Source organism: Gigantopelta aegis, chromosome 3 (assembly GCF_016097555.1).
Source record: "Gigantopelta aegis isolate Gae_Host chromosome 3, Gae_host_genome, whole genome shotgun sequence".
Taxonomy (NCBI): Eukaryota; Metazoa; Mollusca; class Gastropoda; order Neomphalida; family Peltospiridae; genus Gigantopelta; species Gigantopelta aegis.
In genome coordinates this window covers 6,485,124-6,502,078 of record NC_054701.1, presented here as the reverse complement: position 1 = coordinate 6,502,078, position 16,955 = coordinate 6,485,124, and the positions used below count along the sequence as shown (strand labels likewise).

General features: G+C 39.3%; 1 protein-coding gene across 1 annotated transcript in view; it reads left to right on the top strand.

The window, feature by feature from the left end:
- The window catches only part of LOC121367280 (protein piccolo-like), a 60,275-nt gene that overhangs the window by 34,777 nt on the left and 8,543 nt on the right, over positions 1-16,955 (top strand). The window contains exons 2-4 of the mRNA XM_041491393.1: positions 8,036-8,255; positions 10,874-10,990; positions 12,607-12,850. Of these exons, the coding sequence (XP_041347327.1) occupies positions 8,036-8,255; positions 10,874-10,990; positions 12,607-12,850 (581 nt within the window). The remainder of the gene's footprint in view (positions 1-8,035; positions 8,256-10,873; positions 10,991-12,606; positions 12,851-16,955) is intronic.

The following is a 16,955-nucleotide window of genomic DNA, read 5'->3' as shown; positions in this document are numbered from 1 at the left end:
TAACCCCTCGTTCGTCTGTCTGTAACAAGCCCCGCGGGTAATTGCGGACGGCGCGTGACTTCGCGTGACCTGGCCGAGGCACTTAGTGTCACGGGCGCATGTCACTTACACGTATTAGACACAGATGGTGGCGGCATCTGGCTCATCAAACTTTCATACGTCCGGGCTTCACTCTATCGACCATCGCAATTGGACAAGCCACTGTTTTCGGTTTTCGCTGTGTCTTCCTTATAAAGTGGCTGGGTTTGTTGTTGTCGTTGTTGTTTGGGGGGAGGTTTGAGGGGTTGTTTTTACTTATTTATTTATTTATAATTTATAATTTGCGTTTACCGTTGTATTACAAATCGCAACAACCCGCCCCACTATAATATATATGCATACGCATTCACGCACGCATGTACGCACACATACACACACACACACACACACACACACACACATACACACACACACACATACATACATACACTAAACAAAGGGATGTATTTAAATGCAGAATAAAATAAGTAAAATGTCACAATATTGAGATATTTGGTAACAGACTGCCACAAAGATTAATATAGACTGGTCAAAAGTATTGGGGTTACCCGTTTTTAATCCTTCCAGAGCGCGTGCTTGTTTAGACTCAAATCTCATTCAGTTTCTCTGGTTATAGTCTCGGACTGTATGAGGACAAATTTCACCATACGTATTTACACAATCCACTCATTTAGCAAAGTATTAAAGTGAGATCTGATGATATTGTAGCTAACTTAATTCAAGTGTTTTTCGGGACAAAACCAGTTTACACATTTTCAGTAAATTCCTCCCGTGAGTTTTAAATATGATCTGTCTGTGGGCTATGTCTCGTTCCAGACAGTGCCCCACACCTCGTGTCACAAAGGCATATGTTATCCTGTGTGCGACGGTTCATTTCAACGTTCACGTGCTTCTAATCGACATAAACGTACGGGACGGAGGCTGGGGGAGGGTCGACTGTCCCCCTAGTGCTGGAGCAAATCCTAAAATTTTGGCAAAAAAGATAGAGATATTCGAGCAAAATGTTCTCACTTGAGACCTTTTCACTATGTATTTCCATCATTCTACCCACAATATTAGTTGTAATCCATGTAAAGTGCAAGGTGATTCGTTTGTAAATTGTAATTCGGGCCAAAAGTAGCCTCCCCTCTACAAAAATGGCAGTCTGTAAACCTATGCTAATGGAAAAGAGTAGTCCATGTGGTTGCGGTTGCGAGTTTCCTCTTTCATTATCTGCGTTGTACTCAACAATATGTCCGACGCCGTCTAACCGTAAATAAAAATATATTGAGTTCGTTCTTATTGTTAAATAAAACATTTCTTCCTTCCGTTATTATATCTCCACTATCGGCCTCGGTGGTGTTGTAGTTAAACCATCGGATATAGTCTGGTAGGTACAGAGTTCGCAGCTCGGTACAGGCTCCCACCCAGAGCGAGTTTTAACGACTCAGTGGGTAGGTGTAAGGCCACTACACCCTCTTCTTTCTCACTAACAACTAACCTACTATCCTGGGCAGACAACCCAGATAGCTGAGGTGTGTGCCTGAGACAGCATGCTTGAACCTTACTTGGATAGAAACACGAAAATAAATTGAAATGAAATATTCCCACTGATGACGAATTGAAGCATAAAACTGAGTATAAAACAGGGAGATAACTCTGGTTCCACTAAAGCGAGGCTATTGCTGCCACTTAATTAGTTTACTCTTTGTTTCAGCTTATTTTTCTTTTATGAAAAGAACAAAAGTCACAAAAGAAAAGTTTGTCAAGAATAATCAAAAATTATACATAGAGTTTCTTTAAAAATATTTTAGTAAAACGTATGTAGGTGCATTGTGGGTGTATGTGTGTGTACGTGTGAGAGTGTGTGTGTGTGTGTGTGTGTGTGTGTGTATGTATGTGTGTGTGTGTATGTGTGTATGTATATGTGTGTGTGTGTGTGTGAGCGCTCTCTCTCTATATATATATATATATGTCTCTAGACAGAAGTAATAATTGCAAGTAATAAAGACGAACATTTATTTAAGTATATGTGTAAAAAGTATAAGAAAAACATATATAAATAAAAACCTTACTAATATTAGGCCTTACTAACTTTAGATAAAATAATTACTAAGCTAGCTCAGTTAATATAATATATATGTATTTAAATGAATCTTAAAACATTATAATAAGAGAGAAAGAGAGAGAGGACCCAGAGAAGGAGAAAGATATAGATCGAACGAGATAAAAATAATCAGATACATGTAAATAGAGAAACTAAGAGGGAGAGAAAGAAAACAAAGAGAGAAAGAGAGAGGGAGATATATATAGAAATAGAGTACAAAAGAGAGAGAGAGACAGAGAGAGAGAGAGAGAGAGAGAGAGAGAGAGAGAGAGAGAGAGAGAGAGAGAGAGAGAGAGAGAGAGAGTTGAGGAGGAGGAAGGTATGAGACACAGAGAGATAGTTTATATTATCAAAACTGACGCTTTTCCGTCCGATATTATAATGTGACCCGTATTAACCAGCAACGTGTCTTAATTGGACACTTTGCGATGCTCTCTTTCGTGAATGCTTAAAACAGGTTTAACTGTAGGAGCGCTTACATACGTATTGCAAACACATGCACTCGTAAACTCGTTTGTTCGTCGGTACGATATCTGGAATCGGAGATCACAATCTCTAGTGTGGAGCAGTCTCCAGTTGGGGTAGGGACAAAAGCCATATTTTGTATTTATTTATATAAAATATTAGGAAAACGTACATTTGGGCGGGGGAGGGGGCACATGTCCCCGACCGTAGCCATTTCTTCTGTTTTGTTGTCCTATCTTTGGGAAAAACGTTTAACAAAATCTAATGATGCTGTTCGGAGACTAATGCATTGTTAAGACTATATACCGGCCTCGGTGGCGTCGTGGTTAGGCCATCGGTCTACAGGCTGGTAGGTAATGGGTTCGGATCCCAGTCGAGGCATGGGATTTTTAATCCAAATACCGACTCCAAACCCTGAGTGAGTGCTACGCAAGGCTCAATGGGTAGGTGTAAACCACTTGCACCGACCAGTGATCCATAACTGGTTCAACAAAGGCCATGGTTTGTGCTATCCTGCCCGTGGGAAGCGCAAATAAAAGATGCCTTGCTGCTAATCGGAAAGAGTAGCCCATGTAGTGGCGACAGCGGGTTTCCTCTCAAAATCTGTGTGGTCCTTAACCATATGTCTGACGCCATATAACCGTAAATAAAATGTGTTGAGTGCGTCGTTAAATAAAACATTTCTTTCTTTCTTTCTTTTTGTTAAGATTATAAGAAAATCACTGTGGGTTGCTTAGTTCAAAGCGGTTAAATAAAAGAGGAAATTGCAGTCTTAAACATACATTTCTTTCATTTCGTGTCTGTCATAACTCTAATGTAAAACACTACAGGAGTACTCAATCATTATAGATAAAACAAACAATTTATTATCAAAATACTATTACGTAGACGTTTTTCTTTTGTTTACTTAATTAAAGTCACGTTCCGGTTTGTGCGAATCACAAAATAAACACGAAATTAATGAATTATTAAACACGAAATTTGACTAGGTACTCTTTCAGTAATCCGTTCCAGCTATTGACGCGATTCGCGAACACCGCGAAAAATCGAACAATTTACTTTAAACATTATTGACCTGTTCGGCCGTGCAAGTGGTGCGATACGGTTAACATTCATTGACCTATAGTTAATAAACGGTAATTACCGCTACACGACAATACAGCTAGCAGTGCTGCTGAAGCCGGGTTATTAAATAAATATCTGCTGGTTACGAGCTGCAGTGGCCGCCAATAATATGCAGCTAATTGTTAGAATTGTGCTGAGCGACGGACGTCTTGGGACAAAAATAAATCGTATTGATTTTACGTCAAATGGCGTTACACTTAAGCGTCGTGCAATCTATGTAACCGAATTACGGAAATACTGCGGTTAGCAGTGACAAAAGATGAAGATAAGAGAGAAGAAGGTAGTTATGAAAATGAACTTCATCAGTCTGCGAGGACACAGGAAGCAAAGAGTTAAGAGACAATAAGGGCGATAACACACAGATAAACAAATGGACGGACGGACGAACAGATGATCGGAAAAACACAGACACATACAGACAGGCACACCAACCGACAAGGCTAGGTGTAAGAAAAGAAAGGGAGAATACGGAACAATGGATAATATAAGAAGAAAGAATAAAGAGACATAATTGTTGAGAGGAACACCATACACACGCACGCATGTGCAAACGCTCTCGCTCGCTCGCTCTCTCTCGCTCTCTCTCTCTCTCTCTCTCTCTCTCTCTCTCTCTCTCTCTCTCTCTCTCTCTCACACACACACAAACACATACATATGGATATACCAATACACATACACATGTACATAATAATATAGAGAATAATACATGAGTGGCCGTTAGATATAATTTATCCCACAACGAGTTGTTTTAAAATGTATCTAACGAGCGAAAGCGAGTTTGATAAGTTTTTAAACAACGAGTTGTGAGATAAATGATATCTAACGGATACAAATGTAGTATTCTGTCTCTTACATATCTTCAAAAACCAGGTTTTAAGCAAAGTTTAATATATTTTTTGATTAAAAGTCATTTACAGCCGTTGCACTTGTAGCTGACTTTCGCGTCATAGACACATGATTGTCAGGTTAACTATACGTCACAAGGTAATCGATTTCCAACGCGCTGGTTTCTTATTTGAGGTATGGCATTGGTGACCTGGTCATCACCTAGGAGCAGCTAGTCGTATGTCTTTAAATTGTTAACACACTTACGAAATACATACACATACACATACATGTACATACATATACATACACATACACATACATACGCGTGCGTGTGTGTGCGTGCGTGTGTGCGTGTAGAAGTAGAATCTATGCCAAAATGCATTTTAAAACTTATTTAAGTCTGCAAACAATTCCACTATAGTCCCCACTACGTACTGTATTAACAGACTATGCGTAATGAACACGAAATGTGAGTTTATCCCGCTATAGACAATGTCTGTGTACATTTACTTTATTGATTGCATTGTTAGACGTGAGACAAGGCTGAACTATTCACCGTGCCTCTTAATGTATGAGCAGTTTTTCACCGGAGATGCGTTGACGTATGATACACGTGAAAGTGAGAAGCACTTGACGTCCTGTCTTTATTCTTTATTACCGCGTGTCATTGTACAGAGCACGGTCTTGCGAAGGACTTGTCACTTGAAAACACGCTCATTGTATTAACACACAACAAGAGTGACGTGACACTAGTTTTTACGTGCCTATATCCACAGAGGTTCAGGCACGCCCACCTCGGATTTAATCTCTGACTTCGCCAGTGACTAACTCCGGGGCAGGGGGGGGGGGGGGGGGGGATTGAGTTTGAAGTGGGCAGAATTTGGAAAATAGCCAGTTAGTAGAGTCCAGCGAGAGCGCGGACCAAATAGCAGACACCAAGTGAGGCCGTGCTGTGATTGGCTGAATTTCGATTCCTTGGTGAGACCTGTCTTCTACCTAAGTATAATGAGACTACCTGCATCCAGCCATGTCCGGACTTTAAAATTAAACCCAAAAGTAGTTTTGACTGCTCGGCCTGAAAGTTTTTAAGGTGATTTGAGCAATTGAACGGGCGCCAAAGTAAAGTGCGTTGGACTATTTATAAAAAAAATAAACATAAAAATTTAGAGCCACGGCCGCAAGTTTTTAAAGTCCAACTAAGCCCAAAAACGGAGGTTACCTGTCCTAGATAAGGTTGTCTAGGGGGAGGAGAGCCACACCCTCGTATCCAAGTTGGGGATCAGCTGGTGGATATCTGGCTTCGCTAGCAGTCTGGTAATAGCATGATACTGTTCGCTGAACACCTTCTTCATCAGTCGATGGATTGAAATGTTGTCCATTTCTGCAAACAGTAGAGCCTGGCTGTAGCGGTTGTCCAGATGGTGTGTTACACACACAGCTTTTTTCCCGTCCTTGAACGTCACTGGGTGCAGCTCGTACTCCCCCTGTCCGTCGGGCATGTCCTCAAAGTTCCTACATCTTGGAACCGTGAGGAGCTTTTTGGTGTCCGAGATGTTAGCGATAAAGCAGTTGAGGTAGCGTCGATTCAGCTTCCCGTGCAGAGTCCAGGGGTCCATGGTGTCTCCGGACTCTGCACCTTCGGGTGGTGGCTGTGGTTGTTTAGGCGGTGTCCTGGTGGTAGTGACCGCAATCGACGCTTCCGCCTTCCGCTTCCCAACGGCACCTTGACGGTCCTGCGTCTCAGTTGGTGTCACCGGTAAAGTTGGCGACCTACCACTGGACGCAAGAGTAGCCCAAGATGAAGTGGGCCGCCGGGTCGGAGTTTCGCAGATTGTCGTGCCAGACTCCTTCGCTTGGGCCGTCTCTGAAGTAGAAGTTGGGCAGGTCGGGACCACGGTCTCTTCCTTCCTCTTCTTGGGTGAAACTGCAGGGCGCGGCGACGCAGAAGGAGCCGCTGCCGGTAGTTGAGCTACCGGGTTTGGCCCCCCCCCCTGAACCGCTCCTTGCGGGTTTCTCCTCTTCCTCCATCTTGTTCTCCTTTTCTTCTGTGGTTGCGCGTCGCCGTACACCAAAGTCACGGTTGCCCGTGACCCGGTGTACGCGACGCGGTACTCCAGTAGAACTCCGTAGCTTGTAATGAGTCCCCCCAGGTGGGGGGGGGGGGGTAACTCCAGAGAGCACGAACAAAGGTCCTGCTTCATCTTGTACAATAACGTGAGTGTAAAACAAGAGTTGTTTTAATGTAGTTTTTATTTAGCATACACCCTAGTTCGGTTTATCTAACATTCACCTTGTTGCATATTGTGCATATTAACCAACGGAAATTGTGTAGCTATTGTTTTTATTAAAATATTACGGTTGTTATTTTGTTTTTGCTTTGTTTTTGGGTTTTTTACAAATTAACAGGAGCCTGGCTTTTTCTCTGTTGTTTTCATATTTGTGGTTGTTTTCGTATTATTTTTACGGAGGTTTTGGGTTTATTTGCGTGCTCGTTTGATTGCTTGTTTGTGTATTTCTTTAGTAAACAGTAAAAGAAAGACATATACTGAGAGAGAGAGAGAGAGAGAGAGAGAGAGAGAGAGAGAGAGAGAGAGAGAGAGAGAGAGAGAGAGAGAGAGAGAGAGAGAGAGAGGTGGGGGTGGGGGTGGGGGTGGGGGGAAAGGAGAGACAAAGACAGAGACAGATAGAAGCAGAGACAGAGACGGAGAATAACTGATTACTGGCTTAAGAAAACTGGAAGTTGGCAAAATCTTGAACGAAAAGACAGACTGTGTCCTCTATGTAACACCAATCTAGGTGATGAATTTCATTTTCGTTTTCAGTATCCATATTTTGACAATAAAAGGAAATTATGCATAGGTAAATACTACAGTACTGGGCCAGACACAATCAAATGGAAACAACTCTTTACTTCTCCAAAAGTGGGGGATATGTAACAAACAGAAAACTACATCCGTGTCCGTTGTGCAGGGCTCCAGCTGGCCAACGTTCTACTGTCACGACTTCTACGACTGTCCAGTTGCTGGTCTGAGCGCTATTACAACTCTCACGACTTCTACGACTGTCCAGTTGCTAGTCTGAGCACACTTACAACTCTCACGACTTCTACGACTGTCCAGTTGCTGGTCTGAGCGCTCTTACAACTCTCACGACTTCTACGACTGTCCAGTTGCTGGTCTGAGCACACTTACAACTCTCACGACTTCTACGACTGTCCAGTTGCTGGTCTGAGCGCTCGTCGTACAACCCATGAGTTGTTAATCTGAACGCACCCGTCGTAAGTTGGGCATTGGGGAATTTACAACACAACCGTCAAGTTGGCCAACTTCATCGTGACAGTTGACAGTTGACAGTATGAGACTAGCAATAGATACCATATATCAAATAGTCGACGATTAATAAATCACATTGCGCTTATGGTGTTAAAGAAAACAAACTATAACCATTTCACTATACTATAATCGTTGCCTCACGGACTATTTTTTGTTCCAGGCAACTAGAGGAGGAATACATCGAGTATGCCACGAAGATGGAGCGTGAGGCGTCCCTGTCTGAGCTGAGTGACTGCAGCACCTCCCTTTGTCCTGTCTGTAACAAGGTCGACGTCGTCGCATCTGATGACGTCAGCAAGAGTGGCCCCTACGTGTGTGCTGATTGCGGGAAGGTCACGTGTTCAACGTGCGGCGTCTTTGATAATTCCTTAACGAGCAATGTACGTTGATAAAACATAGATTGAAATTATTTTAAACACACACACACACACACACACACACACACACACATATATATATATATATATATATATATATATATATATATATATATATATATTAATTAATTAATTAATGGTATTATCATCATCATCATCATTTTAAGATTAAAAAGCAAGCACATCTTACATACAGATGTAAATTAATAATAGTAGTAAGTCTTGTTACTAAACAGATCCTCAAAATCAACCAACAGCGTAATTAAGGAAAGTTGAAGCCAATATGTTCTTGGAAGTTCTTGAAGTTACCCGGGAAATGGATCCAAAACAGGTGTTGTTAGAAGAGATTAGACGGTGCTGTTACTGAACATTTCATTTCATTTCAACTTATTTTCGTGCTTATATCCAATTAAGGTTCAAGAACGCTCTCCTGGGCACACACCTCAGCTATCTGGGCTGTCTGTCTAGGACAGTAGGTTAGTTGTTAATTTTGTTAGTGATTAGTGAGCAAACCAGTGCCCCGTTTTACGAAGCAATCTTAACGCTAAGATCACATTATGTGCATACGGTAACTAGGCACTTAGGGTGATCTTAGGGCTACGATTGCCCATGTACGTCTATAAACCAGATAGTTGATCATAGAAGCAATCACTTTACCTAAAACATCCTTTCGACTCGGCCATATACAGATATACGATTTTAATCACGGAATATGGTTTTGTCATCCAGAGTTATATATTCATAATCTGAGACCAGGATGATATTTTCTAAGGACTTGGTCTCTACTACCGGGCACTGTCCGCCTTAAAGTAATATGTTTAACTCCCTGGCACGAAACTAATATTATACAAGACGTATCCTCAGGGAATAAAGCCTTTTAAAGGCAGCACCGAGTTTTATGTATGTCTGAGAATAGTCGGGAATGTGGCACAGATGGCTTTACAGATAACAAGCAGGGGATCGCTTGATAGGATCACGTGGCGAGATCAAAGGAACGCAATGAGTTTTGAAAATAAAATAACCTACAAATGAAATAAAGGAGCCGCACTAACAGGTTTGGGAAATCGAGCCCTGCGTTACACCACAATGGAATGCGATGTTAAATCAATCAAGTCGGTCTTCCCTAAAGAGGCTCTTATCGAATATGTCTGAGTTGAGGACACAATTGGATCGCGATAGGCCAAAGATTTGCGCATGCGCATGTATCAGTATGAAGTTGTTAAATATGACATTTGATACAGGATGTTAGAGAAGAAACCTGATAATACCATGTATGTTAATGCTTTCACTTGGAAGCAAGCGACGTCTGTGCGCGTTTTTTTTTCTTTTTCAGCGACACCTCAACGCATTGTTCTTTTGTTTGTTAATTATTTATTTTTAACTACAGCTATTTGATGTCCAACACAATTATAGTTGTTGTGACCCTTGATCTAGAGAGAGAGATAGATCCTACCTAATAACAGCCAATGATCTTTTATATGTTTTTCCCCCACAAACAGGACAACAGTTTCTGAAAAACGACTTAGAATATAATATTGGCGTACGAAATTCTGGATGCAGTCAGATCTTAGTTTGCATTACGTGAATACTGACTCGTTTATCACTATTGCCATTTTGTGCATTCATAATCCAGAGGGGGCGGGACGTAGTCCAGTGGTAAAGCGCTCGCTCGATGTACGGTGGCTCTGGGATCGATCCCCGTCAGTGGGCCCATTGGGCTATATCTCGTTCCAGCCAGTGCACCACGACTGGTATATCAAAGGCCGTGGTATGTACTACCCTATCTGTTGGATGGTGCATATAAAAGATCCCTTGCTGCCAATCAAAAAGAGTAGCCTATGAAGTGGCGACAGCGGGTTTCCTCTCTCAATATCTGTGTGGCCCTTAACCATATGTCTGACGCCATATAACCGTAAATAAAATGTGTTGGGTGCGTCGTTAAATAAAAGCACTTTCTTTTCATACTCCAGAATGCTGCACCTTCACGGGCGCGCTGTGTCACTGCACGTGCTGTCTCGACTCGGCGATCCTCCATTTTGCTTCTCTTTTTGTTTTGTTTTTTGTTTGTTAATAAAATTGGAATGTGTGTGTGGGGTGGGTGGGGCGGGGGGGGGGTCTTTTTATCCTGGGGTATATACGGCTGTTGTGACTGATTGAATGCTAAGACTTATCGAGCAGCCTACACACTGCCATACCATTTACGTGTTTCCACCAAACGAACGTTTGAACGGCTCAGTGGATACGTGTAAGGCCACTACACGGACGTCTCTCTCATTAATCACTAACCACTAACCTCACATAGTTTAAGTGTGTGCCCAAGCCAGCATGCTTGAACCTCGATTGGACATAAGCACGAAAATAAAATGAAATGATTCAATAAAATTTAATGTACGAAAATAATCGATTACCATTTCCGAATGTCAAGATTGTTATTATTAATATGATACTTGCGATTATAACTGTAACGAACTAGTTGACTGAGGGGTTGGGTTTTTTTTGTAAGAAATTACTTGATTGGATGAAACCATTTGGTATATGGCGGTCGTGTATTTTGTGCATTATATACTAGCTGAAGAAAGTTACCATATACATCACAGTTCGCTATGTTTTTGTTTCCCTAGGCTAAAGAGTGGGTCTGTATCGTGTGTCAAAGGCGTCGCAAGTTGATCATGAGTACGGGCCTGTGGTACCACGGCTCGCACCCGGAATCAGAACTACCTCTAGAGCGGGAACTAAACGTAAGATTATCGGTTAGTTTAAACGTAACATTATCAGTTAGTTGTGTCTGGTGATCACATTTGTTTTCTTCCACCTGAATAAACAGTTAGATAATAATGTTTATTATATAACATTTAGTGAAATATCTTAAAATATCAGTGAAATAAAAGTGTTATCACTCACTCAGTGACCATAACACATTTTAGAGTGAAAATTTCACTATTCCACTTTAAAATGTGTTATCGTCACTGTAGAAAGTGTTATCTTCACTTTAAGAAAGCCGGAACTATTTTTCTGCTGGCATTTTAAAAATAAAGGTAAATTGCCAAAAGTTATATAATAAATAGAAAAGTGAAGTTTGCAATCATATCACACTCGTCGTGCAAGCGCGACTCGTGAGATATGATTGCAAACTTCACTCGATGAGATATAAATCATATTTGACCAAAAACATGAAATATCCTCTATGTATTCTATGTATCCTGCAATCACCATTAGTATATATATTGGCAAGATATGATGACTAGATATATTTCAATATTTTCGCTCTCCGACTCAACTACGGAACTACTTTTAAACTAGTTATGAATGCTATCGTGTACAAAGTTACTTGTTATTTTATTTCCAGTTGATGGTTTTGATTTTTAAAAGCCGTTTTGAAATAAATTTATATTTTACAAATAAAAAGAGCATAATTGTTGTTTGAGAATTATTTAGTTTTTGTGTATAGGTACATATATTGTACGAGACAAAACATTAACCCACTACACTGACAAACAGTTGTGAAATAAAACAGTTCATTTCATTAATATTTCATATTATATATCGAATTGCAGAATAAATTAAATAACTTGTTACTGTTACTTATGATATCGGCTTTATCCTGCGATGCTTAGAATGGCAATATCGCAGAGCGTCGCAGAATGCGCCATTTTAACCTTAGCAGAATAAAGCCGACATACCAAAACAGTAAATCAGTTATTCTCTCTAAATGTAATACATTAATAAGTCCATAACTGTGCCGTATAAGGAATGTGTTGTTGTTGTTGTTGCTGTTGCTGTTGTTATTGTTGTTGTTGTTGTTGTTGTTGTTGAAATAGTCATAATCAATATGATTCATTATATACCTCCATATGTTCTAAGATATATATATATATATTGGCGATGTGTGTCTCTCAGTCATATAAAGTAGGGTTTCTTTTATTTAACCACGCCGCTAGAGCGCATTGATTGTTTATCTTATCATCGGCTATTGGACGTCAAACATATGGTCATTCTGACAAACCCGCTGAGGAAACCCGCTGTCGCCACATAGGCTACTCTTTTACGACAGGCAGCAAGGGATCTTTTATTTGCTCTTCCCACAGGCAGGATAGCACAAACCATGGCCTTTGTTGATCCAGTTATGGATCACTGGTCGGTTTCAAGTGGTTTACACCTACCCATTGAGCCTTGCGGAGTACTCACTCAGGGTTTGGAGTCGGTATCTGGATTAAAAATCCCATGCCTCGACTGGAATCCGAACCCAGTACCTACCAGCCTGTAGACCGGTGGCCTAACCACGACGCCACCGAGGCCGGTCCTCAGTCATATAATGTCATGCATCTAATTACGCTAATATTATTTATATTTATAGGGCGAACCTTACCAGACTGACGAAAACGAAAAAGGTAGAGACCACTTTCAACTGATGCCACCGACGACTGACGTTTTGTCGGCGGAGTCACGCGGAGAGACCCGACATGCTAATACTGGTCTTCCGGAGACGGCCGAATCTCAGAGCAATGGTCCCAAAATGGACTGGTCGTTTGATTCTAGTCAACCAACTTCTTCCCAGAGTTCCTTTGAAATGATACCTCACAAGCCATCAAAATTGAAAGGTTAGAGAGTTTTTACACTTCTTTCTCGAAAAGGCTTTCTTGGGGGATCATTTATGTATAGCACATTTTACACAGCTTGTTCCATCCTGACGAAATATACCGAATGTTATCGAACATGTTTGCCATAACGAATCTTAATGGAATCAAGCGATATGTATTTAATATACTAATTTCATTTTAGGCAGGATGTGTCTTACGAGTTTTGTTCGTTGATTGATTGAAACATATATTATTGTTTTTTCAAGAACAAATGGATTAGGCAGAAGTTATACAACTTACTAGGCCTTCTCCATAATACATACATGTTATGACAGTAATATTTTTTGCAATGAACAGAAAAAAAATAGTGAAAAAGAGAAAGAACGAAAATTTAAAGGAAACAGAAAAAAAGAAGCAATAAAGTTTTTTGTGATTCGATAATTAGACAGCAGGTTTGCAAAAGGAAAACAGAAAACATCTTTACAGAAATAATAACAATAAAATAAATAAATAGTAATACTTTTTAAAATCCATACTTTATTTACTAATTAAGGGCAACGTTTTGTTTCATTTATATACTTATGTACATGAAAACAAAGTCTTTATTGTCTTCTTTTTGACATCCATTAGCCAATGATTAATAAAAAAAAATCAGTGTGCTCAGGTGGTGTCGTTAAACAAAACAAACTAAGCTAAACTTATTGTTGTCTTCACTTAGAGCACTTTTACCATTTAAAGCCAGTTGTAAATTTATTGGCTGAAATCTTTTCAATGAATTCCAGAGAGTGCGTCTTTGCCTTTCATATAAAATGCATTCACAGAAAAAATGATAATTGTTTTCGAAATTAAATCCACAACCACACGAGTAATCAGTGCTTAGACCAACTCGATATAAATTGCTTTTAAATCACTACACCTGTGTCTTGTTCATTTTAACGGATTCAATATCTGAACTTCATAGGAATGCGTGGATACAAACCGAATCATCAACTGATTTGTTACATCATTCACTGTCTAAAATGTTCAAAACGATTTCCTATAATTTATGGTTTTTATTACCAAGTTTTTCATTTGAGAATATCCTCTCTAAGACTATATGTCAAAATTAACAAATGTTTGACATCCAGTATCCGAATATTAATAAATCAATGTGCTCTAGTGATGTCAGTAAATAAAAACAAACTTTAACTTTCATTGCAATTGTGAATATAAAGACCTATTTGCAAAATAAGGCAACACTCCATAGCATGTTTACGTTGCGCATATCTATTTCAGTAAAATATTTTACTTTAATTAATCACAAACTGTCGTCCTGGGATTTACTGAAACAAGCAATAATTCGGTCAAGTTTAATAAACTAAGCAGGGAAAGCGTGGCGGTAATATTTTGTTATGAAAACTGCATTCTCTGTCTACAACCATCGATACAGAAAGCATAAACATACATCAGGAACTCTTTATACAATTAAAATATCTATCTTTTGGGCATTTTGGATGGTAAGCAATAGGTGTCAGAACATGCCGGCCACTAGTATGCTAATTCATCTTCCAACAAGGAGCGGTGTATTAGGTAGGACTACCAAGTAAAATCTCACAGGCAACCATGTCAACGTTTGTGTTTACAAACACTATATACAATATATCAACCAAACTATGACCCATAAATATCACTACTACAATCCCTACCTCAAAGTATTAACGGAAGAAAATGATATCTTTCATGGCTCATTTTCGGTTTTGCACAAAATTTGAGTACTTTTTTACAGTTACCCCATACATGTTCCAAGCACAAGGCTACTTGACACAGTGGTACTAGATGAAATAAAATTGCATACATTTTTAGCCCAGATGAAACTATTTTTTTACCTCGAACTTTGACCTAGCCGGAAATGATTTGTTTTACCTATTATCGTCGGAGTTTGGGATCCAGTGAACTATTTATGAAGTCCACTGGAGTTAATGTTTGTATACATGCGTATGTGAAGAAAATAGGTAGCGAATAGGTAAAAACAACAACAAAAATCTTGGGTTAAAATGTCCGAATTCAGCGATGGTAATCGACTGATGTAAATTGTGGTTTAGTGATAGTTATGCATTGCTATCGTTATTCGTTGTACTTCTACAGTGTTTTGTTGGAGTCTCCCACTGTCTGGTCTAGTTAAACGAGACTGTTCTGAGTTCGCTAGCATTGTAACGTGTTTTCCACTAATAGAGCCTATTTAACGAGTACACAGTCACACGTTACATATTACCTTCTGTTTATTCTATCTGTGTGTGTGTGTGTATGTTCGAACCAAAAACGAAGTCCCCAGTTACACTTACACGATGTTTACCGGTCGAACATGTATATATATATATATATATATATATATTCCTTGCTTCGCTGATAGTTCTAATGTGTGTAGTCTGAAACTGGATTTTACCTCTATGTAATTACAAGCATTAGAACAATGAGAAACACACTGAATATTGTAAATAAGAAACTATACCGAACAAGAAAAGAAAAGAGAATGTTTCAATGTATACATGTTTAGTTCATGATAGAGGTAATTCAGTAGATAGACTGAATATTGGCCTAACATGTTCACAAGACCTTGATCAGTTTAATGGAGACAAATTTGAAAAACCATCGTCATTCAAACTGAATAATTTAAAATAAATTAAAGCTAACCAATATCTGCGTTTCTTGTGTTGTTCAGTATATTCCACATGTAATGTTAGTCGTTGTAAAGGCTCTACTAGTCGAAAATATCTTAACAATAGCCGAACGGTCATGACAGTCACTGTACTTCTGCTTTCTCTCTTTTTTATCAAGTGTGTATTGGCATGGGTTACATGTCAGTGTTTAAATGTTTTGTTCACCGAGGTTTCACCAGGAAATGTGCTCGTAAATACCAAACTCATACAAACAATGCATTATGTCAGTGATTTAATATTCATAAAGCCAGCACCTCAAATATGCTTTTACGCCGCCTAATTTAATCTTGTATATTCAATATGGACAGGTTATCATTACATCTATATGTCTGAGCTAAATGATTTCAGAAAGTTAAGCACTACATTATAACGATTGGTAATAAAGTAACAAGCAGGGAATTGGTTTTTAATTATTATTATTATTATTATTATTATTATTATTATTATTTCGATTAAAGCATTATCTGGCTAGATATATTATAGAGAGTTTTTAATTTCCTTTTTCGGTGAGATTTCCTTTACTCCCCCAAGTGTTGGATTGTTGTGTTTGATAATTATTTAACAATGTTACCTGTTTTTGTGCACCAACCAGGAGTTCTGTTGTCAGTGATGGGTCCATGCGGTGAATATCACTGTTTATTATTTTAGTTTTGTCGCACCTTTATCACTGACCAGCATGCAGTTCTGAGCATGCGCTGTCAGCCCTTCCGGTTTGGTAATTTGTCGTTCACGCTTTTGTAGTTTTCCTGGTTGACGGTGTATTACTTCTATACACACAAATACAACGAAATCTGTTTTTAACAACCACCCTAGGGGCTATTAAAAAGTGGTCCCTTAAGACAGGCCCGCTAGCACCAAATTATTATTTTAGAGCTTGGTTAAGGTTACCTTTGTATATAGGTTGCTTAATAGACGTTTGACTGTTAAGGTTGATGATTGCTGTTATACTCATACTGCACGGTATGCCCTATTAAAAGTGCGTTATGACGGTGCGACTTGCAATAACGATAGGCTGTACTGTTGAAACTCCTACATTAATAAAAAATATATTTGAACACTATAACTGTCAAGATGTCGAAGTGATTAATAACACTATATAAATCTAGTAAAATGGGAATTGTTTGTCTACAGCCAGTTAGCATATATCTTTCTCATCGGCAGGATAGCACATACCAACCTTTAGCATATGAGGCCTACAATTTTGTATGAATTATGAATAGATTACTAACGCCGATTTAACCCCATGTTATTTGTTATGCCTGAGGTTGGTGCTATAAAAACTATTCTTTTTAGATTCAAATTTTAATGATTGGCTGTCGATCATTCAAATTGCATGTTGCAGATATTTAAAACAAGTTGTACTGTGTAAATACACCTTAGGTGAGCTCTGCTTAAGCGGGTGTGGTTGTAGCTGTTTTACTGTTGTGACG